Genomic DNA, 26,759 nt, shown 5'->3' with positions numbered 1-26,759 from the left:
TGTCTCAAAAAAAAAAAAAAAAAAAAAAAGAAAAGAATTATTTTGCAAATAGGGGATATTTTTGTGATGTCTCTGGCTAAGCAGGCTCTGTCCTAGGGTCAGAGGTCATCTTGTGTATCCCCTTAGTTGGGGGCCCCAATCCTTCTCCTCATACATATACTGTCTCCTCTCTGGCTGTGCATTCCCTGCCCCACTCTTGTGGTAGGGACACCAAGCAGAGAGAGAGGGCTGCAGTGTGGGCAGTGAGCACAGTGAGTCCATGTGTTCCTGAAAGCAGCTCCCTCTCCTTTCTCAGTAACCGCTGTGTACCTGAGGGAGTCACCCCTGGGCCTGGCACGCCCACTCCCTGTCAAATGGAGAAAATGTGTGGAAACATGGCCTTTGGCATCAGATGATGTAGGCACACTTCCAGGCTCTGCTGCTTGCTGGAAGTATATTAACCTCTCTGATAGTGCCAATGTCTGCAAAGCAGGGACAGAAATTGTATTGTCCAGGAGCACAAAGGGAAACAGAACCTGTACCTGGTACATGGTAACTCCTCAAGAAAACTCAGCTGAGGCTGGGCGCGGTGGTTCACACCTGTAATCCTAGCACTCTGGGAGGCCCAGGGGGACGTACTGCCTGAGCTCAATAGTTCGAGACCAGCCTGAGCAAGAGTGAGACCCATCTCTACTAAAAATAGAAAAATTTTTAGAGTGTGGTGGTGGGTGCCCATAGTCCCAACTGCTTGGGAGACTGAGGCAATGTGAGCCCAAGACTTTGAGGTTGCTGTGAGCTATGACACCACGGCACTTTACCCAAGGGTGATAGAGTGAGAGTCTGTCTCTCAAAAAACAAAACAAAACAATAAAACCCTCAGCTGTCATTCTCAGGCAGCTTTATCTTTCTGACCCATTTTCCCTATGAGATCCTGCTTTGTTTGGGCAGGGCCTAGGTCTTTCTTATCTTTGTATCCCCAGTGCCTGCCCTCACATCACTCAACAAATCTCTGCTGAAGACCAGAAGAGGAAAGTTGAGTGAGTCATAAGGGCTCACCAAGGCCTAGAAGTTGTGGATATCCTCAGGATCAGAGCAATTCCATGGAAGTGAAGCTGCAGTGTTCTGCGGAACTCTCCATCCTCCTGGTCTTACTGGTCCTCCCTGAGTGAGTTCCTGGCTGTCCCAGGAATCCCTATGGGGAGGGGAGGGTGACAGCAGGTGTGGCAAATGCATAGGAGGGGGCATTATCTCTTTAAAGGACAGTAATTAGTAATTCCAGCTGATGGCTGAGCCCTGCTGTTTTAATGAAGAGTTCTATTTTTATAGAAAGCACAACACTGAATGAAAAAGCAGGCTATTCTCTGAGTCAGGCAGCCACACCTCTGGAAAGTCTGCTCCCTGGCCAGCAGTCTGAGCCCACGCACAGCACAGGACCTTTGGCACGTGGGCCCCATCTTGGCCACACCAAGTCAGACTTGGTGCAGAAAAGCAGGGTCCGAGTCTGGTGACCCAAGTGTCTCTTCTTCTGGCCATGTGACAGAGCCTCAGTTTCTTTCTTTCTTCTTCTTTTCTTTTTTTGGTTGCAGTTTTGGCCGGGGCCAGGTTTGAACCTACCACCCTCGGTATATGGGGCCAGCACCCCACTCACTGAGCCATAGGCACCGCCCAGAGCCTCAGTTTCTTATCTGTAAAATGGGAATGACAGTATCTATTTACCCTGAGGACTGTCCCTTGAAAGTAACGCGTATTAGGGTTCAACCCTTGTTTGCCCTCATGCTCCTTACTTATCTGGCTCCTATTACATGCAGTTGCCTGCTCGGCCTCTCTGTGCCTTCATTTCCTCAGCTATAAAATGGGAACAATGACAGTTCCCATCCCTCCCAGGGTTGCTGAGAGGATTTCCGAGTTAATGCAGTCAAGTGCTCACAGCAGGGCCCAGCACACAGCTGGCCCAGGTGCACTGCTGCTGTTATTATTACTGACACTCTGGGGGTTCCAGCACCCCAGGGTCTTCCTGCTCAGCCACTCATCAGCTACTTGATCATGCGACATATCTAACTTTCCATTAGTTCCTTCACTATAAAAACAGGAGTGCTGTAAAGACCAAAACACAAACCAGTCAAACCAAAACAACAAAAAGCAGGGTGACTTTGAAGCTTCTGTTTCCTCAAGTTAGCTCCTCCTCCCCTCAAAGGCCGGGCTACCTCCTACCCTAGGAACACCCACGGGCCTGCCCTGGGACAGGCACTCTTATTTGCTCTGTGCCAAGGGAATGCTGACTCCACTGGCCTCTAGGCCTCAGTCTCTCCCACTGCAGCCACCTCCAGTTACTTCAAGATGTCTCTCTAAGCACAAATTTATGATCTTGAAAGCCTTAAATATAAACCACACAGAGTCTTTTTCACAACCATTTAGAGGTGGAAGAACTTCCCCAAAGAAAGCCCTTATGTGGAACAAAGGTAGGTTTCCAGCCTGGTATGAGACACAAGGGAGCAAACGCCTTGGTCTCTCTACCCAGCGAGCAGACCCTGGGGGACCTGGAGACTGCCTGTCCACTGTGAAAGAGAAGTTAGCCCTACTTCTTGGCATGTGCCATCTTTCGGGGGCAGGAAGGCTTTCTCTGGGGCTGGGCCACCCCTGCCTCCAAGAATTGCATGCTGGGCTCGGCGCCTATAGCTCAACCGGCTAAGGTGCCAGCCACATACACCTAAGGTGGCGGGTTCGAATCCCCAGCCTGGACCTGCCAAACAACAATGACGGCTGCAACCAAAAAATAGCCGGGCGTTGTGGCGGGCGCCTGTGGTCCCAGCTACTTGGGAGGCGGAGGCAGGAGACTCGCTCGAGCCCAGGAGTTGGAGGTTGTTATGAGCTGTAATGCCACGGCATTCTACCCAGGGGGACAGCTTGAGGCTCTGTCTCAAAAAAAAAAAAAAAAAAAAAAAAGAATTGCATGCTGGATCACAGTGCCTGCCCCAGCCCATGTTTTAAGCAGGGAGATCAACAAGTCTCAGGAAGCAAAGGGCTAGAAGCACCTTTGAAGACAAATGAAGAATTCCTTTTGGAAAAACCTGCAAATATCTGTGTTCCCTTCCTCCTTCCTCTCTTCCCAGACAGACAAAACAGCCTATGTCATCCAGCCCCTAGGTTTGAAGGTAAGCAGACCATAACCGGAGACTGAGGACCACATCTTAACCTGTACATGGTGTACAGGGTGAGATCACAGAGGCTGTCACGGGATGACCAATGAAGGGAAATGCTGAATGTCAACCCAGCTTAACTAATGAGGAACTGACCTTTGGGGAAGGAACTGATGGTGCCAGTGATTACGACTGGCTTAACATTTCCCTTAGCCACAGGGTCTGAACATTTACCTGAAGGCTGGTGCCCTCCTTGGAGGCTGTGGCAACCAAACATGTTTAAGGGACCCAGCAAAGTGATAAACTATGTTTGTGTAAATACCTCTAATTCCAACCTCCTCACTGGGGTGTTGGTATTCTAAGCATCCTTTGATGTACCGAAAGTCCCTAATAAGAGCAATCAAACAGACACACTGGGTTTAAGTCAGAATGTTAACAGACCCCTTCTGCTCAGTGAAATGGATGACTAGAAAGGTTATCACATGCAACCTGGAAAGAAGGTGAGGAGGGCCTGGGACACCACAGAGGGCCCCTTAGGTTCAACTTTAGCCTCCACTGCATTTAGCCAAGGTCTGGCCCACAGCTAACGCCTAGTTATCAGCTCAAACATTTTCCAAAACAGTCTAGGTTTCCTGGGGCACATGTCTGTGGTGGTTCCATTTGTTTCCGCGTGCGAGCTCTGGCATGTCAGGGGGGCCGTATTATTCCCGTGCCACTGAGTGCCTCCGGGCCCCAACACACCTTCCCCCCAGAACTTCCTAGGGCCAGTGCTGGGCCAGCAGAAACTCCCAAGGGTCCACCCTGGCCAATGAGGTTCAGTGGGTGGGAGGCAGTGACCTTGACCACTGAGGAGCTGGGAAGGGGAAACCATTTACTGTTCCACTGACCTACGTAGGCCGGGGCTTTCGAAACCAGCCTGGCCAGCTGCCAGGCCTGGGTGGGAACAGTGAGTGACAGGCTGGTTATTGGAAAGCTCCCATCATTAGCCCAGGAACTTTGTTTGGTTACCATGGTGACCTTCACTACACGCAGCCTGACTAAAGCCCAAAGAATCTGTTACCTAAAACCATCGCTCCACGGAGCCCATGGCTTCAGGAAGGACGCTTATCAGTGGCCTGTTCCCCTTGACCCCATACCCTGCTCCTCCCTCACTGGGCCTCCCAGCTGCCTCCGATATGCAAAACAGGAAGAAAGGACAGCAAAGACATCTCCGGGCTTGCAAAGGTCCTCTCTACATTCTGCAGCTTGGCCCAGAACCCGGGTCTGAACGGGAGCCTGCCACCCCCTCCGAGGCCCCCAGTAGGCCTGGGCCAGGGGCAGCTCGGCCAGCACATGTGTCTAGGACTTAGTCAGAAGCCCGCAGGATTTCAGGAAGCTCTTGGGGTGTCTGGTTCCTATCGTGCAAGGTTCACACTGTCCCTGCAGGGCGGTCACTCTCTGCCTCGTCACGTTTTTGCCTTTTTAAACCCGAGCTCCATTAACTAAAGGTCATCCCTCAGCACAGAAATCAAGATCCTCTTTGCTTTGCTTTCTAATCCCTGAACTCAGAAGGCTTTTCAAAAATGTTTGACTCTATGAAAGTTGGGTTTTTCTCCAGGAACCTAGAGGCTACCTGTATGGGAAGGGTGACCTCTTGCGCAGTTAAAGAGCTTAAAAACCTTTCCCCAGAGCTTCTTTCCCTGACTCTGCTCAGGGCTCAGCCTGGCCGCCTGCACCTCCCTCCAGCTCATGGCCTACCCCACATACTGCTACATTCAGGACCCAGGTAGCTTCCCCTCGCCCTCCATACTGCCTCCTTAAACACTGCTGTCCACTGGCTGAGTGACCTCTCATCTGAGTCTCCAAACAGACCTTGTAGACAGGTGGACACAGGGCAGAGGGTCATTCCCTTGGCAAATGAGGAAACAGAGGAAAGGAGAAGAAGGGCAAGCTGCTGCAGATGACACGAGTCAGTGACAGACATAACCTGAGGGGAGGAATCAGCTCACTTGGACAGGGGTCCATCCGCCCACCAGCTGCCTTCCCTATGGCAAGCCTCTCAAAGCATAGACACAGGCAAAGGCCACCCCCTTTGTCAGCTGCATTTCCACTGAGGCAGGTTCTGGGATCCAGGGCACTGAGGTCTCTGCAGAAAGAAAACACCTTTAACAGGCTTCAGTTCACCAGACAGCCCTTGGCGAAATGCCTTTAAGCATTCTCTGGATACAGTCCTTGCTGGGGACAATGGGGTCAGAGTGAAGAGGGTTTGATTTTTGTGGTTTTGCTGCTGTGATATTTACTGGACTGGTTGTTTAATTAACTGCCTTGGCAACAGCTGGAGCCACACACAGCTCGTCCCCAGTGCAGGGAGCAGCTGGGGAAGGAGGACGCAGTGTCAATTGAAGAGCAATGACATTTTCAGCAATCCCTGACCCGTAATGCACTCAATGACATTTCCCGCTAATCCCTGGGTTTCTGTACTCTGGGGTTTCATCTGTGGAGAAGAGAATTGACTTGTTTGCAAAGAGACATGGTCATACCCTATGGTCACTCACCAGAGCTAGGTAGTGGATGGATTCTCCAGCCTCTACTCAAGCCATATGTATATATATTTTTGCTTTAAACAACAAAGATTTAGTCTCTCACAGTTCTGGAGGCAGAAGCCCGTGTATTTTTTTCTAGTTAGTCTTGTAGCCTTTTAGGGCCAGCTCAGATCTAAACAGAGCTCCCCATGGTCTTGGAGATGAGGGGTTTATGGTGGCTCACGATGAAGAACCTGCTGCTGCTTCTTGCCTGTCCCCTGCCCCTGGATGAGCAGATTTGGAAAAGTGAGGCCCTACTGGGGATGAGATGCTTGGGTCCCCAAATGCTCTGCAGCTCAGCACTCTACACTGACAGGAAACAGATGAACCCCTCAATCCCTAAGGGGATGAGACTCAAATGCTCTCCTGCTGACCCCAAATGCTCTCCCGGCTGCTGGGCCCTGTCCCTGGCCCTCCAGAGCTCCAGAAGCCTCTGCAGTTGCTCTGCCATGCCCGCATGAGTGAATCGCTCCCACGGCAGAGGCCACCCCGTAAGGCTCCTGACTGCAGAAGTGGGGACACTATTTTTCTGGCAGTGCCTTGCTAGCCGCAGGGAGGCACCGGGGACAGGGGCACATTAACGAGTGGCACAGTCTGCACCAGGCCCCTCTGAGAATATATGTGCATGCGCACATGCAATGCCACAGTCCAGGCCGCCCTGCCACCATATGCCTCCTAGGGGAGTCACCGACGTCAAGGCAAGGACCCCACCCCCCAAAGACACTGTCTGTGAGTAGAGCATTTGCTGGTACAGGAGTCAGCACCAGAAGGGTGGAGGGAGGGAGGACAGGTGGGAACAAGGCAGCAGTTGTGACACACAGTCCACATGGAGAGGCACAGCTTCCCTGGGGGGAGTCAGGGAAGCGGAGGGGAAGTCCCCATGCACCACACAGACCACACTCTCTACCACTCTCTCTGCTGCTAGGGTGGCAGATTTCTAGTACAGGGAGTCAGCCAGGCCAGGGCAGGTGTGTAGGCGTGGTAGATAGCATTCAGCTCGGACGTCAGGAAGATACTCGGACCAGTAAGATGCCACATGCTGGCAGGGAAAGGCCCCCTCAGCTGGATCCCAGGTCTAAGGAGGGACCAAGGGGGCAGATGCCTTCTGCTTGACTACTTATTTCCACGGAACTGTAACTGACAAGAGCACACGTGCATGCACACACACATACAAACACACCACACACACCAGCAGCAGTGGGCCAGACAGGGGTGCGGGTGGAGTGTGGAACCATAACCTGGCAGTGGGAGTGAAGAACCTTGGTGTTCTTGGAGTTTAAGATAAAGTGCTATTACCCCTACTGCTGGGCCGTGCCTGGATCAATGAGACAAGGTGTGCCATCCCTTATCTACACACACACTGCTGTCCATGTCTGGATTCCCTAATAAGCTATCTGCCTTTCAAAGCGAAATTATTCCCATTTTAACAGTCTCTCAAATGCTGGGTCAAAGGTCAGGATCAGGGAAATTCCTCGAACACAAGAACACAAAGGACGGGCTCTGTCAATTTGGCTGTGCACTATGCTTACACCTGGCTGTGAGTGGCGAGCACCTGCCTGAGCCAGGGTGGCAGGAGAATAGGTGGAGTTGGGAGTCCTGGTGCTGTAGGGGAGGGCGAGTCTGGATAGGGCAAGCAGGGGAGACTCAGGGGCCCTGGGCTGCAGACCAGCTGACCAGCAGGATGAGTCTGTGGGGCTCCCTTCCTCAGTGAGGGGCATTATGGAGTTTAAATTTAGGAAACTCTGCCACTCCTAAAGCACCTTTCTTTGGCCTTGATTAGGAGGAAGCAACCACCCCCAGCAGTCTTTAGCACCCTGGCCAAGGCCACAAGCTAAACTGTCTACAGCATCCTCTGAAGGAGGTCAAGAGTAGAGGTTAAAACCCAGGCCAGGCCCCCGTGGTCAGCCCTGTCTCTGAAGGGGTAGACTTGTACAGAGGTGGAAGCCCAGGTTCCCTCTGTGAAGGGAACCTCCCTGAGAATGAACAACGACAGTTTTCCTGTCACCCATCAACACCGAGATACCCACCAATTTTCCCTAATTCTTTATGAACCTGTTTATACTCCCAGCATGAGTCACCTCTCAGGGTAACCAGGACCCCAGCTTCTTCCTACTGTCTTCAGAGGGATAGCCTCGGACTGGTTCTAAATGGGGTTTTCCTTCACACCCCAAGGAGGAATGAGGTGGGAGTGAGGTGCTTAGGGGCCCTTTACTTGGGATCACAAAACCTGAGACACAAAACCTGCTACATCCAGTGTCACCTGCCCCTGAGTGGAGGAGGAAAGAAATCAAATGACAGCCTCCCTCTACTTCCCTTCCACCGAGCAATGCACCCTCCTGTCTTGGCTGGCCCAGCACAGCTTTGTACCTAGTGTGCTGGAAGGCTGGCAGCAGGTCCCCTGTGCAGAAGTCCTGCCTCACTCACCACCACCTGGGCCAAGTACAATTTGAATCCTGCTCTGAGAAGAGGGGCATCTGGCTGATGCAGTAAACGAGGGTATCAGAGTGAGAGGAGCAGGACTTCCCTGGGGAGAAATAACCCCCACCTGCCAGCAAAGGGGAGGGAATTGCCGGCTTGGAGGCAGGGGATGGCTCCCTTGGCCTCAGTGAGCCCAGCCAGAGTTAGAATCTCACCCTGGCTGGCTGCATCAGGTCTATGATTAAGTTACATAAGTTGGTGTCCTCCTGGGGCTCATGCAGAGCCTGGTATGGTGGCAGCAGCTGTTGCATTTAGGCAATCCATGTACCACCACTCGCTATTGGGGGTGAGGAGCAGGCGAGGCCTCTCATACTCCACCCAGCCCCTCCTGGTACAGAATACCACAGCCATCTGCCAACCCTACAGGTCCTCATCCCCTTGTCTTTCCACCCAGGCAGTATGCCTGTAGTGATGGCCATACCCCCTCTCCAGCCTGGAGTGTCCCCCAGGCACTCACTTGAAGTTCTCAGGGTGCTCGGTGATGGCCATGTTGACAATGTCCAGGGCGTGCTGGTGATGCTTCTGGGCAGAAAAGAGCAGCGCCAGCAGGTGGAGGGCATGGGCATCATCCCTGTACACCTTCAGGGCCTCCTGCAGCTGGTCCATGGCATTGGAGATCTGCCAAAAGAACCGCCAGCTCAGTGCCCTCCCCAGCTGCACACTGCCCCTGGCCTGTGAGGGTGCCCAGGCTCAACTTAAGGAATCCCCTCCAGGCACTGGGGCAGGGAATGCTGCTGCACAAAAACACATCACCAGATAGCCTGGCAAGGAGGGTCTGCTGTCCTGCCCAGGGAGAGAAGAGCAGGTCCAGGGTGCAAAACAGAGGACTGGAGCAGATGCTAGGAAGCACTTCCTAAATCTGAGGCATGGGAGCCACCAGAGGAGGCAGAGAGGCTCCTGGCGCGCTGCTGGCAGGTCAGGAGTCTTGCCGGGAGGGAAGGGAAAGGCCAAAAGGGGAGCTCCTGGCTGGAGGTTGACCACCAGTCATCCAATGCCCTGGCTGCTTGACTACCAGTCATCCAATGCCCCTACCTCTCTGAATTCCGTTTCCTTATCTGCAAATTAGGCATCTGGGTGCAAATGAACAGGCTTGTTTATCTCCTGCCCCTTCTGAGTTTCCAAACTCCTCACCTTGAGAGGACCAGCACTGCAGAGTCAGCAGGCGGGCAACCCAGTTGTTCTCACAGGCTGCTACACCTGTGCCGGGTAAATAAGGGGTCCCCGGTCAAGGCCAGCCTCTGCTTGTGCCGTGGGTTCAGGGGAGTGGCAGGGCCTAGTGGACCACCATCTCCTCCTCATCTCCCACTCCTGACACCTCCAGTCTGGCCTGATTCTCATGTCACTCATCTCCTCTGCCCCCAAACTGCTGCTTCATTGGTGGCACCCTTGGCTCAAGGCTCTGCATCCTGTAGAAAGGTAGGTCTCCTCCTTGTCCTCCCTCAACTGTCTGGCCCCTGGCAGGTGTAGAGGCTGTGACAGGTATGGACAGAGACAGGGCTGAGAGAAGACCCTGCAGCAGGCTGGAGGGTGGGGGAGGCCTGGTCGTGTGACAGACATTCTGCTATTTACAGACCCAGAGCTGACCAGGTGCTGTTTTCAGAATCTGTCCACATGCTGATGTGGAAAAACCGCCTGATGTGTGACTGACAGATACATCGCCCTAACTACTCCTAGGCTTATGGTGGCAAAAGCTCCGGCTCTGGGGTCAGGCTGGGCCATGGCTTCCCGCTCTGCCTCTTTGAGCTGGCACCTTAGGGCAAAGGGGATGACCTCTCTGAGCTGTAGTTCCTCTGCTATAAAATGAGGATATTGGCTATGACGATGACACTGGATGAAGGATGTCCTGCAAAGCACTGGCTAACACTTAAAAGTGTGTGTTTCCCTCTTCATGCCCCCAAACCCAGGCAGTCAAGGAATAGGCCCAATTCTTCCAGTCCTGAGACACTTGCTGCTTCATGCTCTCCGGCATGTGAGGTGCGTTAGCTCCCCTGTCTCCAGCTACATCAGCATGCCATCTTCTCAGGAACCTCATGAGTCTTTCTTAAGTCTTGCTCCTTAGCAAACCTCAGACACCAGCCTCCCAGGTTCCTACTGTGGTCTCAGCTCCAGCCTGGCCTCTGAGTAAGCTGTGGGCACTAGTACCAGGCTCAGAGTGCTTCCATGGGGACCTTACTTTGTGGGTAGGTCAAGGAAAAGTAAGAAGAGGACTCTAAGGTCAGTGTGGCCACTAATTCAGCTTGCCTGTGCCTCCCTGAGGCTGGCCCTGCCTTGGTGATTCTGCCAAAGCAGACCCCACATTACCCTTGGCTGTACATCACCATGCGGGGCAGCTAGATGTGATCTGGGCAGGACGTGTGGGCTGGGGGAGCCTCAGAGACCTAGGCAGGCAAGGACTTTGTCTTAGAGCCCATTCAGGGGATTCTCAACCCCTTAAGGTCACAAGACCTGAATCTACAAGGAAACCAGGCACCAGGCTCCACTGGCCTGGCCCAGCTATCTCTCTGGGAGAATAGACACTATTCATTAGGATGGGTGAATAATTAAACAGGTTAAAAAATGCATCACCAAGGGTTTATCATTAACTTGATTGGCAAGAAAGGCATAGCTTCTTTTACAAAGGGCTAAAAATAAAGCGGTCTCAGGTATCTTTCAGTTGGTGTTCCTGGGAGCAGTGATGCTCCTGGAGAGAAGGGCCCTGAGGGGCCCAGTGCCCCATCCAGGAGTGGAGTCAGGCATGGGCACAATGAGGGTGGGCCGGATTGGGGTACAGCCTGGAGATGCAGGAGGAGGGCAAGAGGAAGGGTGAGAAGCAGCAAGTGACAGCGGGAATAACAGCAGGGCTACTGGGGAGAAAATGGCGAAGACAGAAGGACGTGCAGAGGGAGACAGAATGACTCAGAAGCAGAGTGACAAGTCAGGTCAGGATAGATGAGAGTCTAGACACGGAGTGAGAGGGTCTTGGCACTGAACATAAGCACATGATGGGAAGTGGAGCCAGGCCAGGGTGGGGCGAGAGGGGAAGGTGAGGCAAAGTGAGGAGCCAGCTGCCCCAAAGGCAGAAGGAATCTCACTCAGTTAACTGAAGGAGGTTGAGGGTTGACCCTGACCTGTGAGGCCAACCTCCTGGCCAGCAGACAGGACTCCAGGGCCCCATGTCCAGAAGGTCAAGGGAAAGTTTTCTTCCCTAGGCTGGGTGGGCTGTGAACCAGAGGCCTGCGTTTCCTTAGGTATAAAAGAGGGCCACTGTGGCCCACCAGCTCAGAAGGTAAGGATCCTCCAGGGGCCAGAGGCTATGCCCACATCATCTGACTTCATCCTCATGTGACAGATAAGGAAACAGACTCAGAGAGGTTAAGTCGTTTACAGGGGTCACACAGCTGGTAAGCAGATATGGCAGAAGCTTAGCAGTCCCTGGGGAGCTAGAGGTAGGAACTTTGACAACCTACCTGCCGAACGAGGGCCAGCTGCAGGGAGACATAGAGGATGACCTGGGGATCGTCGGGTGCTAGCTGCTGGGCTCTGTGTGGGGAGAGTGAGTGATAAGTCAGTCACTGAGGGTTAAGCCACCAGCGTGTGACCCAGGCCTCCAGCACACCAGCCCTGTGTTGGGCGCTCTGGGGCAGTGTGCTGTCTGCCAGACCCTGCCTTGGAGGGAGACCTGTCTGGGAGAGGAAGGCTCAGGCAGGAGGCCCACAAGCAGCCTGAGGCAGGAACAGTGGCTCTGGGAGGGCTGCATTAGCTGAGCTAGGGGCTATCTGGAAGGGGAACCCAGAGGTGGCAGACCCCAAGATGGGTAGGGACAGGGTAGGAAAGAAGTGCTGGTGTGGGAGAGAGGGAGAGCCACTCCTCTGTTCCCAGAGGGGCCAGGACTGGGATCTCCCCTACCCTAGTTTGGGGACAACCTGCCCCAGATGGGCTTGAGTGATACGTACTCTGATGAAGGTGGCATAGGAGTTGGGGCCTGGCTCTACATACAGCACTGGTTGGGGGGAGCCGGGTAGTATGGAGGGTACAGCCCTTCATAAGGTGCCTCTCCTCCTTCCCTGACACTGGGCTCCCAGAAAATGTAAGTAAGGCCTAGGGGTGGCTTGGGGAGGGGCCGGAAGGAGGCAAATAGCATTTCTGAGCCCCTGCCACATGGAGGACACTGTGCCAGGGGCTTTTCCTGCTTTATTTTGTGTAACTGTCACAACAGCAAGAGGTGACTATGTCCCTCTCAGAGTCCTGAGCCCAGCAGAGTGGGTGCTGAGGCTGGTGGCTGCTGTGGCCCCAGCTTCTCATCGATAGGGGGGCTCCATCACTGTGAAAGGCCAGAGCTGAGGGCAGGGCAGCTGCCCACCTGACCCCAAAAGCCTGTCCCTGTTTGTTGTGTGTAATTTCCATACCCATAAAACAGAGATAGAAACCTCTGTTCTTCCAATCAGAGGGTCCAGTGAGATAATAAAGCATGTGAATATGCCACCTGATGCCACCAAAGGCAAGAGGGGCCTCTGCTGTGAACAGTCTCCTCACCTCTCCAGCGTCTCCAGTGCCTTCCTGTGTAGCTCATCTTGCCTGACCTTCAGGGTGGCTGCAGGAGACAGGACAGAGAACAAGCCATCAGGGTCACTGAACAGTGTCCCATTCCCCAGAGACACAGCTGTGCAGGGAGAGGCCCCTCCAGGGTCCCATCTGCAGGACCCAACTCCAGTAGTCTGGGCCAACACTGGCTCTGCGGGGCCCTGGCCTCCTAGTACATCTGTTCGCATGCAGGTTGCTCCTACCCACTGCCTTCTACCTGGGCCAAGCCAACCCTTCCACAACACAGATGTCCCACCAAGGAGGTCCAAGCCGTGAGACAAAGGCCACCACTTCTGCCTAGCCACATGCCTTCCTGGGCTGAGGCTACTTGCTTTAACACAAATCAGGAACCTTTCTGGTAAGTTGGATCCTACTTTAAATGAAGCAGCCCAGCACCCTTAGCTTTGGCTGCCTCTGAATCACCTGGTAAGCTTTAACAGGATTGTATCCAGAACCCAACCCCAGACCAGATTAGAATCTGCAGTGAGGACCAGGCTTTGATAGCTGTTAGAGCTCCCAGCTTAGAAAGCTTAGAAAGCAATTGCTGTTTGCAGAGGGTTAAAGGCACAAGGAGAATGTTTTGGTAACAGCAGACTTTGATAAAGGGACTCGAAAGGCATGTAGAGACCCAGGTGTTCACCAGGCAGGGCTCACTGATACCTGCAGACACAGTGACAGCCATTGATAAAGGTGGGGAGCCAGCATTATACTGCGCCCTCATATGGCTTCCTCCGCTCTTTGCACAGTCAGACTGTGCAGGGCCTCGGAGGCTGGGTGCAAAGCAAACTCCCTGCACACAGCCCCACTCCCAGGGGCTGGCACTTGAGGCAGGTGGGCTGATTACTACCCCAGGTTTGGTCCAGGTGGAGCTCATTGCTCCCCAACCCTCAAGTTGCAAGGATACAAAAGTAGGAGCTGTCTGATGGATTCAGGTGAGGCACATGGCTGAGCAGGTAGGAGGGCTAGAGAAAGTCAGGCTTGGGGAAGGAAGGAGTAGACCAGTAGTTATCAAGCACTTGCTGTGTATCCAGTCCTATGCCACATGCTGAGGAGAATTAAAAAGACTCCAGAAGATCACGGCAGTGATAAGGGTAAAGGCAGGACCATAGAACCAGAATGCAGACACCATGGGGATGAAGGCTGATGGCGCATTACAGATAAAGTGCTAGGAGTTCCACAGAGATTGGCAAATGCTTGCTGGAGTGGAGGCTAGCCTGGAAGTGGGGGAGTAACTGGGTCCATGAAGAAGACAGAGGAGGGCATGTCTGAGAGTGAAAATGAGAGTAGGGTGTGTATGTGTGTGCACATATATATGGGTGTCTCTCTCAGAGGATTATATGGTGCTACTGGGGCATTGGTGGAAAGCATTTAGGAAACCTGGGCCACCCCCACACTGAGGCCTCACAGAGCCTGGCACTCACCATCTGTAGCCTGCAGGCTGTAGGTGAGACCCAGTGCCAGGTAGCCCTTGGGGAGGAACTCCCCGGCTTCTTCCCCGAGGCCAATCACCATCGTGGCAAACTGCTCCGCTTCCTCCAGCTGCAAAGAGGAGAGGCAGAGGTCATGAGGTGTGTGGCTCTGCTGCCCCCAGCATGGCAGGCAACTCACAATCACCAGCCCAGGACACTGCTGGGCAGGTCTAGGCAAGATCCACAATTCCGTGCATGTGGATGGCATGACCAGAGAGGCCAGAGTCTTGTCCAAGGTCACACAACCACTGAGCAAAAGAAACAGAGCTGTTTCCTTTACCTGTTGACTCCTTATACCTGTTCCCCCACAGAGGGATGTTTCCCTTGTCCCAGAGAGCCCAGCTCTCCAAAACTTGTTTTGCTGAGAACACAAACCCAAGACCAGGCCCATGTGTGCCAGGTCCTTCCCTCATGTGGCCTCCGTGGAGGGCTGTATCTGTCAGGCTCTGCTCAGCAAAGAGGGGAGCCAGAGCTGGGAGCTGGCTGGGCTCTGGGGCTGGGCCTGAGGAGCATGTGCCTTGCTGGACGCCACAGCCCCTGAGTGGGCAGGATGCCACTATGGCTCTGTCTGTGATCTCACTCCCTCACTGAGACAAGGAGCTCAGACTTTCAGGGGAAAAAGGCCCAGGGCTGTTTTTGTCCTGGGAGCTGGAGAGATTGTTTCAGGTGGAAAAGGACCAACTAGTGCAGGTCATGTGTGCTCACATCATCATGCGTAACACAGGACACGGAGAGAGAGGCACACACGAGGCAGGCCTCATGAACACCCTGGGGCACCCACAGCATCAGGCCAGTTGGAGGTTCAGAGGACAGTTGGGGGTCTCAGCCATGCCCATTCACAGCACACATGCCTCCAAGAAGAGCCCTCTCCCTCCCACCTGACCCAGGAAATGTCATCTGCCCATGTGCCTGACATGGCAGCATGCCCAAGTCCATGTCACTGGGCACACTAGTTTCCAGAGAGGGCAGGGATGCTTCCTCTGTCATGAAGATTGACTCTAGCCCACAGCAAAGGGCTGAATGCATCATACTCAAACCCTCCAGTGTCCCCATGACATCAAAGCCTCCTAACCATGGGCATCAGAGGCTCACACAATCAACTGGGGAATAACATTCAAACCCAGGTTGGCTTCTGGCACCAAAGCCAATTTCCCTCTATCTATACCTGACCCTGGGTAGGAAGGGGGGCAATGGAGTCTCCCTGGAGTTAGGATCTGTGATCCTTAGACAGAGGCCATGAGCTATGGGGAGGCAAGTTGAGTTGAGTGTACTGTTTGGGCACAGCCACAGTGAGCTACATGTAAACAAAGGGACTAAAGGAGCAGAGAACTTATCATGCAGAGAGGGGAAAATATAACCAGAAGAACTGAGTGGCCCAGAGAGAGGTGGTGGGAGGGGCGCCTGTCCACCCTCCTTGTCCCCAGTCACAGGCAGGTGGGAGGCTGTCACCATGAGGAAGAGGAGGCTGGGGAGCTGGGCTGTGCCTTTAGCAGCATCAGGCTCAAGGTCCTGGGTCTCAGGGAAGCTGCAGCTGGGCTAACCCCACAGTTGCCTGTTGTTCAGCTTCAGCTGACCATAGACGCTAAGATCTGTTCCTGGACCCCCTGGCCCAGCAGGACTCAGGACCTGCCCGCAGTCAGAGCATGTGTAGAGGACGTGCTGGAAGACAAGCCCCAGCACAGGTTTCAATCCCGGCTCAGCACCCGACAGCCACAGGAGCAAGTCACTCAGTATCTGTGTCCTGAAGGTCTCCATCTGCAAACTGGGGGGTCAGGCCCCCTCATTCCTCCCTCTTCCTTCCCCAGGCTCTGTGCTGGAGGCACGGACTACACAGGACAAAGGGCATTGAATTAAGGCAGGGCCACTGAGCTTCAAGAGAGGCAGCCAGGTGGCTGGGCAGAGGTGGGACAGGAAGTAACAAGGGAGGTAAAAGTGAGTGCAAAGCACCTTCATCCGTTCCCAACACACCACTGGCTGACCTGGCGTATCGCACACACTATCTCAGACATTATGCTCCATTCAAACAGGAATGCGCTTTCTTATAAATCACCAAGCACAGTTAAAAAAAGAATCCATTGCTTCATCATGTGGGCAAAAGGAGAAAAAAGAAAAAAAAAAAGAATCCAGACACCCACCATACTCCATGCATATGTACTTTTCCTACGACCATGTCCTTCTACTCAGCAAATGACAGCTTCTACCTCCTGCAACCTATGCACAGAAGGCATCAGGAACAAGGCTCAGCAAATACTGGCAAGAGGACAAAGCTACCCTCTGGTTTGTATACATCATATTTTGAATTAATAGAGTTCATTATCCTTTAGCTTTAAAAAGTGAAAACATACATCCTTTGTTTGTCAGACGTGTGATCCACTCTGACCTCCAGATCTATAACCTTCCACGGCAGTGCTTGCAAGCACTGTCCACATAGTTTAAAATGGTCTCCAAGCACGGTGTTGCTATTTGCCTCAAATCAAAATCACAAGAGTCAATGTACCATTTCTCTACATAGCTACCTCCATTTCGATTCCTATTACCGTGCCACCAAGCAGGCTTTTTGCATGTGGAGTCATTGCAGTGATTATGAAGGAAGACAAGCATTATCAATTCTATTAAGTAACAATATACAACATGATAGCACATTAGTATGAATAAACCTGAGTGTTCTAAGTAGCTGGCAAAAGGAAAGAACACTGTAACAGCAAAAAAATTTTTTAAATAAAAAACAATTTTATAATGTACCATTCCCCTTCTTCTAAGACAAGAGTGGAAGTCCTAAAGCTTTGTGAACTTGATTCTGCCACCTCTGTTCCCAAGTACTACAATCCCACCCAGTGCCAGACTTGGCCCCACACCTATGAACAAGCTCCTCATGCACAGAGGCCGGCAGCCAGGCAGCTGGACTACTCGGGCCCCCGTGCTGGTCTGGTCACTCACTAACCTTGAGTGAGTCACTTCGTTTTGCTGTGCCTCTTCCCTTCTTCTGTAAAAGAGGGATAACAACATTGTCTCCCTTATGAAGTAGCTGGGGGGACTAAGTGAGCTGAGCCATGGTGAATGCTCAGAGCAGGGCTTGAAAAAAATGGAAACTATTATATAAACGTTCATATATGTAAATTACAACCAATGTACACAATGTCTGTGTGTGTGTGTGTTTACTTGTACAGCGACAGCTCTAAGGTCATCCCAGAGAAAGGGTCAGAGAAAAGAAACATGAAAAACTACAGAGGGTGGCTGTAGAGTTACAAAATTGCTTTGAAGGGTGGTCTAGGTGTTGGTACACAGCTGCCCAAGAGGAGTACCTTGAAGGTGACCATAGTGATACTCAGCAATGAGGTATGAAATCCATTTTTTTTTTTTTTTTAGAGACAGAGTCTCACTTTGTCAACCTCAGTAGAGTATGTGGTGTCACAGCTCACAGCAACCTCCAACACCTGGGCTTAGGCGATTCTCTTGCCTCAGCCTCCTGAGTAGCTGGGACTACAGGCGTCTGCCACAACACCCGGCTATTTTCTTGCTGCAGTTTGGCTGGGGCTGGGTTAGAACCCGCCACCCACGGTATATGGGGAGGGTGCCCTATCCACTGAGCCACAGGTGCCGCCCTATTTCAATTAAAAAAAAAAAAAGAATTCTATTTCACCAGCTAATGGGCTGCCACCTGTGGTGTGAAAACATTGTACTAATGAGATGGCTGCTGAGGGGCCTGACACCTGTCCTTCTGCAACTGCCCTGGCCATCTTCCTCCTGCCTGGCACCTCATGCGCCCTCTCTAGTCTCCAGACACTTCCTCCTGGTTAACAGCTGGTGGCTGCTTAGTGGGGGCTGCAGCTTCTGCAACAAGCTCAGGTTACAGCTCTGGGCCCTCCTTGCTCATCAAAATACTTGGAGCGTTGGGGGAGTGGCAGAGTTTTTTCCAACTTTCCTCCTCCTGGAGACCACTACTCTTTAATACTGTCTTTACCAAGGGCAGTAATGTAACCTTGCCATGAAATCCCAGGTGAAGATGCTCCTTCACTTTCTCCTTTAAAAATCTAGAGTGATTGAGAGCATTGTCACAGTAAGGTAGCTGTGGCACTGTGACAATGAAACTCCTCTAAGGCACAAGGAGCAGAAGTGGCCTATCCAAGGTCACCCACCTAGGAAGTGGCAGAACCGTGTTTCCAACCCAGGTCTCCTGATTCTAAATCTGCCTCGTCCAAGCCACCCTCTGTAGTTTTTCATGTTTCTTCTCTCTGACCCTTTGAAAAAGGACGCATTGAAGGGTATAATGCTTTGATCCATTGTTTTTGTGTTACGTAAGCAAGAAAAAATTTCCTGTGATGTCACAAGCTCCTGTACCTCCCCAGTTTCCCTAATTTGGTCCCTATACAGCCTGGCTCCCTGCTCACAAGCTTTGCTGGTGCCCAGGGTGGCCTCCCATCTCAGGAGCTGCCTCACTCGCCTTGCAGTGAGCCAAAGAGCCTTGGATAGGCACCCTCTTCCTCTCTTCCTGGGAACTGAAGGAAGTTCATTTCTGAGCCTGCAGAGTTTGGTTTAAAGAGCACCCCCAATTTCTCCTTAGTTCCCTCCCACAGAGCCCGGCACCTACTGTTAGCTGCTCAACTGAAAATCCGCTTGTTTCTTCCTGGGAGGAGTAGGTGCTCTAATTTCTACAAGCTGGTGGCATTCTTTCTTCCTACCTCATAAATACTTAATCCATCTTCCTGGCTCTGCCCACCTTGAATTTGAAAAATGAAGGCAAACAACATAAAGGCACATCTTTTCTGAGTGCCTGTTATTTTGAAGGAGCTGTAAGAGTGACATTTATCAGATAAATAAAGCAAGGATACACCTCCTCTCATCTGTGATGTTCACAAGCACCAAGTAATGGCGGACGTTGATTGTTTCTATTTTACAGATAAGGAAACTCAGGCACAGAGAGGTTGAGTTACCCCCACAAAATCACACAGCTAGTGAGTGGACAGGGATCTGTCTCCAAAGCCTACGGTCTTCCCACTACCTCCTACTGCCCCTATCACCCCTGGAAAGAGGTGAGAGATGACATCCAGACCTTTCTAAAGATGAGCACACCCCACTTTTCCATTTCTCAACCTCCTAGCCTGTCTCTGTGTGACACATGACACATGCACACTCCACCCTCTCTGCCTCCTATAGAGGTTTCAACATTTTAAATGAAATGAACCTTAAATAACTGTGTTTGGAGGGATACTAAAAAACGTTTACATCTCCCTTTCCTCCTGCTACAGAAATGGGGACCCTGGCAGGGAGCTGGCCACGTCAAGGCAGGAGGCTGCTTCCTAGGCCACTCTGGTTTCAGTGCTGATGTCACTGGGTCAGAGCCTGGGAAACCCTCCCCCACTCAGGGGAGCCTCAGGCGAAGACCCGGGACCAGTGCCCTCCTACCCCAAACCCAACCCTGCTTAGCTACTCCCACACTGCCCCAAACCTCCATGTCAGCCAGCACGTGACCACGCAAGTTCCTCTGCCTGGTCCCTACCCCGGGGTACCCTTGCTCTTAGACCTAGACCTGCCCAGGGTGTCCCACAGGGGCTCCAGGCATGAGGACAGGATACAGGGACAACAGGTGCTCCGCCTCTGGGCACATGGCCACCCAGTGTGGCCACCCAGTCTGGTTTCACCTAGCACAACTCGTTTTTCAAATGTTCCAGTTTCAGCCTCCCTTCTGACAACCCAGGCCAAAATGTCCACCCCCAGATATCTGTCCTCTGCTCATGAGCCTTGGCTAGATGATAGCTGGGCCTGGTGGGGGCTGACCTGCGTCAGAATAGCTGTGAAGGCAGGAGACCAAGGAGTGTCACATCTGTGCCCTGTGTCATGTACTGACATGTTTGGCTCACCAGTCAGACCCATCCTTCTGCAGTGGGCCTCAGGAACAGAGAGTACTGAGCTGCCCTTCTCCTAGCTTCCCTGGACACAGGCTGCCCTTGGCTACCCCATAACTAACCCTGGGAGTGAGAAGCAGCCACAGAGCACAGGAAGAACGCCTGAACCAAATGTAGATCTCCCATCCTGTCTTTTCCTGGCCAGATGGAGTATGTGCTGCTTTCTCAGTTACTCGTAATACCCACTGTGTGCACGCAGGACAGGGTAAGTGAAGGAGCTCCCCATCTGGCAGGGAAGACGTGTACCACACCAGGCAGACGCCATCATCAAGTGCATGTGCCCACCTGCTAGTAGGCTCCAATCAACAAGCACCAGGTGCTGAATTCCTGTCCTGGGTCTCAAGGAAGAGACAGAGACAATTCCTGCCCTCAAGAAGCATAGATGGCTTGACACCCATAGCACAGTGGTTATGGCGCCAGCCACATACAACAAAGGTGGTAGGTTCGAACCCAGCCCAGGCCAGCTAAACAACAAATGACAACTGCAACAAAAAATAGCTGGACATTGTGGCAGGCCCCTGTAGTCCCAGCTACTTGAGACTCTGTCTCAAAAAAAAAAAAAAAAAATGAAGCACAGATGGTCACAAGGTACCAAGATCCATGTCCAAGGCAGGCACAAGTGGGGCTTCAGGAGGCAAAAGGGTGAGGCTTCCAGATTAGGAATAACTGCAAGGAGCCCAACCCCAGCCTGCCAGCAGGATCTCGCTCTAACCTGTGCCTGATTTAAACCCTGGCTCAAACCAGCCCCAAAACCCAAATATGCTGCTCAGCTGAAGTTAAACAGCTCACCCTTCTCCCCGATTCCCATGACAAGTCTGCATGTTTAAGTTTCCTTTTGAGCTTTTCTATTTATGTTGTCATTGATTACTTTGCTCCTAACTCATCTGATTTCAATTTGGACTGATTTGATCCTAATTTTATTACCATGTAATCTGAATGCACATAATTACTGTAATTATGCTGCTGAGGGAAACAGCTCCTCCATGGTGGGAAGACCTAAATTTAGGGCTTCCTGGCAAGGGCAGCCGTTGGCTGGGTGGACCTGTAGCTACCTCGGAGCTGGCAGCCTTGAGTGCACAGATGCCCTCCCCCGCCCACCCCCAGAGACGGGTATTTTGGGCTTTGTCCCAGTGATGAGCTTGAGGGTCCCCTCTGAAGCCCTAAGAGCAAGCAGGGGTCTGAGCTGGGTTTGGGAAGCCAACCCCTCTGCATGCCCCAGTTCCTACCACCACCCTGCTGTGTGTGCTCAGCAGCCACGTGCCAATGACACCCCAGTGCTTGCTGACTAGGGAGCCCTATCTAAGACCTGGGGAGGAAAGGGGTTCCCTGATACAGGGCTAGGGATCACAGCTGTGATGGGAGGGCCTGCTTCTGGCCTGTGGATGCTCCCCTGCCCTCTAAACCCAATCCCAATACTCCTTCTCCATAAAGCCTCCCTGAGGAAACTGAGGCATGGTGAGCTTATGTACCTTACTCAAGAACACCAAAGAGTAGGCAGTGAAAAGCTCTTAACCACTCCATCAAGATGCCCCTTCCAAAAAAGCCTAGAACCTGGCTCGGCGCCCATGCTCAGTGGTTAGGGCGCCAGCCACATGCACTGGTGCTGGTGGGTTCGAACCCGACCAGGACCTGCTAAAACAGCAATAACAAAAAAATACCCGGGTGTTATGGCAGGTGCCTATAGTTCTAGCCACTTGGGAGGGCTGAAGCAAGAGAATTGCTTAAGCCCAAGAGTTTGAAGTTGCTGTGAGCTGTGACGCCACAGCGCTCTACCAAGGGTGACACACTGAGACACTGTCTCAAAAAAAAATGTCTAGAGCCCATGACACAATCAATCTGCTGCAGTTCTCCCAACCTGAAGAAGACCATAGGGCAGAAGCCATGCTTTCCTTTCCTCCCAACAATACACAGCAGGGAGAAGGTCTGATGACCAGCTAGACAAAGAGAAAGTGCTGTTTTCACCCAGGCTCCTTGTGCTAGGGAGTCAGTCCCCATACCAGAGAAAAGGCAAGACCTACTACGTTGGCCAGGTGGGCACCCAGCAGAGGGAAGGGGCTGGTCTCCAGTCCTCATGAAGAAGGGTTAGAACACAGAATTTACACGGAGCTTCCCGTCTCCTTTCCCAGGGCATGTGGTTAGTCTGTTGCAAGCCCAAGGAGGGGAGAGTGGCAAGAAGATTTATAAAGGCTAATAATTATGAAGCACATACCATATGCACCTAAAATCTGGCCTTTAATGCCTCAGAACAAGCTGGGCCCATGATAGCGAGGGGTGAACTGGGATTGTCAGGCCAACAGGAAGACGGAATGGAGAGTGTGGGCCCAGAGGAGTGTACGGTAGGGGCTGATGGCATGTGTTCTTTGTCACTTGAGAGGGTACAAACAGGAATACTTCTGACATCAGGAGGCTGACTAGGACTTAAGAAACCCAAGACTGTCTAGAAGTGAGCCAGTTAGAAGAGATATTTGTGCAGAGGTGCCAGCCTTGGAGCCAGGTGTGGCCCAAGAGCCCTCACTGTCCTGAAGCTCGGGGGTCCTGGCCCTGTACTCCTTCACTGCCCTAAGGTGCTGATTTTGTAGGGGTCTGGGGGAGTGTGCAGAATGGCTGCCAGTGAAGGAGAGGGACATCTTGAGCTATAGCCTCCTAATAGCCTGGCTGCCCAGGCTGTTAGGACCTGGTAGGCTTCAGCCAAAAGGAAAGAGAGAAGCTGACAGAAAAGGCCACTTTCCCGTCCTGCCCAGAGCTGAACCTGCCCACTCAGAATCATGGCCCTTACAGACTGGATGTCAGGGCAACTGAAGCCCCTGAAATGACTGGGCTTACCAGTCATTTCTCCATGGTCTTACCCTCTACCCTGCTGCAGGGCCCTCTACTTCCCCTACATCTACTCTCTGGAGATCACAATTCAAGGCTGAACTGCAAACCAGATGCCCTCCTGAGTCAGGGTCCTGCTGCTGGAGTCTGAGCTCCAGTTTGTCAGATCCCTTCTCCCTGCCCCAGGCCCATCTGTCTCGAAGCTCCCCCTGTCCCCCACAGCACGCACCCTCACCACACACCAAGATGAGCACAGCCCAGCTCATACCACCTGCTACCACTCTGCCACGGCAGCTCACTCACCCAGTGCAGAGACCCAATGCAGACCTTGGCAGCCATCAGAGGTATGGTGGGATCTGAGGGCCGCAGCTTCATACACTCTCGCAGCAGGGACACGGCATAGGCTGACTGCAGAAGAAAAAGCAGGAAACACGCTGAGGGCCTCATGCCTATGATGGGGGGAGTTTCCCAAATAACCAGCCCTTGCTCTGTGCTCCTTTTCTCTCAAGAGCCAGGGAAAGGACCCAGGAAGGTGCTCATGCCTTGTTGGCAGGCGAGTCCCTCCTGAAGCCTGTTTCCTCATCTAGAGAATGGAGGTTGTGACCCTTTGCCCTTAGGTGACACGACATCTGCTAACTTGACAAAAGATGGAAGCTTTATACAAAGAAACAGAGATATTTTAGAGGCAGAAAGGGGCTCTCTAAATGGGGACTCAGAGGCAGGGCCAATGGCAGAGGTTGAGAGGATATATAAAGGCTGGCAGGGAGGGAGATATTCCAAGCTAGCAGACCCAGAGAGGATCTCTAGATGGGAATCAGGGGATCCCCCAAGGCTCCAAGGACACAGACTGAACCTGCCGAGGATGGCTAAGTGTGGAAGGGGGTAGGAGGGGAGCTCCTAGGGCCAGGCAATGCTCCAAGCCAGGGGTCAGCAAAACACAGCCCACAGGCCACATATGACCTGCTGTCTATTTTTGCAAATAATTTACTGGAACACAGCCATACTCATTCATGTATGATAGATATTTTCTACAGCTGTTTTCGTGATACAACAGCAGAGTGGAATAGTTGCAAAAGACTTGCCTCCAAAGTCAAAAATGTCTACCACCTGATCCTTTACAAAAAGTTTGTTGACTTTATAAATATTGTCATCTAATTTTTACAGCCCTTCTGTGTGGTGGGTACTATGACCCTACTTTACAGACAAGGAAACGGAAATGCAGAGTTAGGTAATTTGTTCAAAGCCACACAGCCCATTAAGTGGCTGAGCTGGGGTGGGTATACTCCCTGGCTCTGACCACTACCCTCTACTGCCTTTATGATAACTACCCTGGCCAGAGCAGGCTTGCTTCCCTGCTATACGCACACACACACACACTCTCTCTCTTTCTCTCAGGGCTGGAACCTTCTGAGGACAGTAAACTCAGCAGTAACCTTCCCAGCAGGCACAGCCCTGTACCCTTGTGGTCGCAGGTATGCAGGTGCATGTGTATAACTACGACAATTCCCATGTGCTGGGTCTTTCTATGGCCACTCCCAACCACTAATTAGCTCTCACCCTCCCAGCAACTCCAGAGGTACCACTGAGGAAATGAGGTGCTCAAGAAGGCTTGCCCATCCACAGCAGGGGTAAGTGACAAGCAGAGGCACAATAGGATCCACTGGTCTGTGTCCACCCCCGTCCCCCCGCCTCTCTCTATCCGGCCCCCTCCTTCCCCTGCCATCTAAGGAAGAGCTTTTCTCATCCCAGACATGATGGATTTCCCTGGGCTCTGGCTCAGACTTACTAGGACAGTTGCAGGTGCCTTCGCCGAGGATCTGCTCTGGGCCCGGTACAGGACCAGGCTTTGTGGAGTTACCAGCCGAAGGGGCAGGGGGCCATGGCCCTTGCCTCAAAGGGCCCATAGAAAGGCTGGGAGAAAAGATAAAGGTACCACCCCTATGGCTCTGTCAGGATGCTAGAGGGTAGGAGGTCGAGCACAGGAAACAGCACAGGTGCCAGTGTGGGCCAGAGCCGGGGGGCTGCATGAGGGCCTTGAAGGAACTGCCAGGCCATCCACCTCCTCCTGAGACCCTCCCCTGTGAGTGCTTCTCTAAGCTCCTCTCTCCACACCCAGTAAGCCTCAGGCTTCTCCTCAGTCCCCTCCTTGGTGCTGCTGACCTCTGGATCCCTGCCATACACGATTCTCTAGCCCTGACCCTCCACACCCCCTCCTCCCTTTCCACCCCACCCCCACGAGACCAAAAAAACACTGCTATTTAAGGAGCCATCTGAGGACTCAGCAGTCAGAGAAGCCGGCTCTTTTTCTTTTTTTTTTTTTTTTTGTCATGCTGGTTACCTAGCAACGCAGCCAATGCAACTGCTGCTCGGAAACCAAGAGAAGAAACGACCTAAATCACACCACAGAACTCATCCGTTATTCCTGCAGGTTGAAGTACTAGATATATTTATACCGCCCAGCCTCACCTTCTGGAAGCCTTTGGGGCACAATCGCAGATACAGAAACTTGATTTTCTCTTTAGACTTTGAGCAAAGGCAAGTCTGACCACTCCTGAGGGCTTCCTGGGACAACCAGGAAGACAGATTTGATGTGTGGGGTTCCCAAGGGAGGTGGAGAACGCCTTCCAGAACAATCTCCTGCTGTACCAAATGCATGGTGGGTGTAACCCAGCATCTGCTGCCTATGGACCCTCATGCATGAGGAACTCTCCAGTCACCTGTCTCCCTGCCTATACACCCATTTCTGAGCCCATCTTGCCAACTAGTGGAAGAGCCGGGCCAGGAAGACAGCTGCCTGGATGCTGGGCCAGTGCCAGACTGTGTCTGCACCAAAATGAGCCCAGCTGCTCAGAGGTAGAAGGCCCCTTACTTCCCAGGCTACCATGACGCTTCTCCTGAGCCTAGGAGAAGAGATTAAAGCTAACTTCCATGTGCACTGGATTTTTCTGAAGAGTCCTCGGCTTTCCTCAGCATCTCAAAGGAGTTCATGACTCCTCAAAGGGGTGCCAACCACTGTCCTGGCCCTGCCTTTTCCTGGCAAATGAGCACTGTCACAGAGGATTAGAGGGATTTTCTCTGTTTCTTGCAGGCAGGAAGAGGCTGCTCCTGCTACTGTGAGCTGTCTGCCCAGGTTCTGTTAAGTTCCATCCCCATCTCCTCCCTGCCCTATCCCTACCACCCTGGGTTGGCTGGTGTCTTCAAGACCTTCCCATCCTTGTCCCCATGTCATCTCCTCTGCCTCTGGTTCCTTAGGAGGGATCCTCTCATTCCCTCGTCCCTGGAGGGATGGGTCCTCACCCTATGTTCTGAATTCTCTCTGAGCCCTAGATAAGACCCTGCTGAGCACAGAGCCAAGAAGATCATGCTGTGACTTCAAGCTGCTCTGGGAGGGGAGGTATGGGAAGACAAAAAAAATAAAAAACCAGCAGAGGGGCAGGGAAGGCTCCCACTGACCCTCAGCTGGACTCCCAGCCTCTTCTGTCTGTCAGGCTGCTGCACTTTCTCCCTGTCCCCTCCAGGACCTGGCTTGCCTCGGATGTCGGGGCCCTGAGCTGGCTGGCACCCTCTGTGAGTGGAGGAGGCGCTGGCAAGCCCAGGGGGCCCTCCTCAGAGACGGCTTCTGTACCAGAAATGGAACGTGGCACAGATGGGCCAGGGGGGCGAGGAATTCCCTCAGCCCCATGAAAGGGCTCTGGGTATTTACAGCTCTTGGAACAATCTGCAAGCTCATGCCACCTTAGTTCCTGCTTTTGCAGCATCCTCAGCCCCAACACCCTCAGCACCCAGCTCCGGAAAGGTTTTCCTTTCATGGCACTGCTCAAAATAGAGGCTTATGTAAGTGTAATTCCGATCTGAGGA

At 52.6% G+C, this 26,759-nt stretch overlaps 1 protein-coding gene across 2 annotated transcripts in view; it reads right to left on the bottom strand.

Annotated features, from left to right (window-relative positions):
- TTC7A (tetratricopeptide repeat domain 7A) overlaps positions 1-26,759 on the bottom strand; it is a 123,818-nt gene that overhangs the window by 32,744 nt on the left and 64,315 nt on the right. For both annotated transcript variants that reach the window (XM_003787892.3, XM_023512136.1), the window contains exons 11-15: positions 23,205-23,309; positions 14,137-14,254; positions 12,668-12,725; positions 11,602-11,674; positions 8,613-8,773 (exon numbers count right to left, since the gene is read on the bottom strand). In XM_003787892.3, coding sequence (XP_003787940.1) covers positions 8,613-8,773; positions 11,602-11,674; positions 12,668-12,725; positions 14,137-14,254; positions 23,205-23,309 — 515 coding nt within the window. The remainder of the gene's footprint in view (positions 1-8,612; positions 8,774-11,601; positions 11,675-12,667; positions 12,726-14,136; positions 14,255-23,204; positions 23,310-26,759) is intronic.

This window comes from Otolemur garnettii, unplaced genomic scaffold (assembly GCF_000181295.1).
Source record: "Otolemur garnettii isolate 467f Iridium unplaced genomic scaffold, OtoGar3 scaffold00024, whole genome shotgun sequence".
Taxonomy (NCBI): Eukaryota; Metazoa; Chordata; class Mammalia; order Primates; family Galagidae; genus Otolemur; species Otolemur garnettii.
The sequence above is the reverse complement of the archived record's forward strand: the minus strand, read 5'-3'. Positions and strand labels throughout refer to the sequence as shown.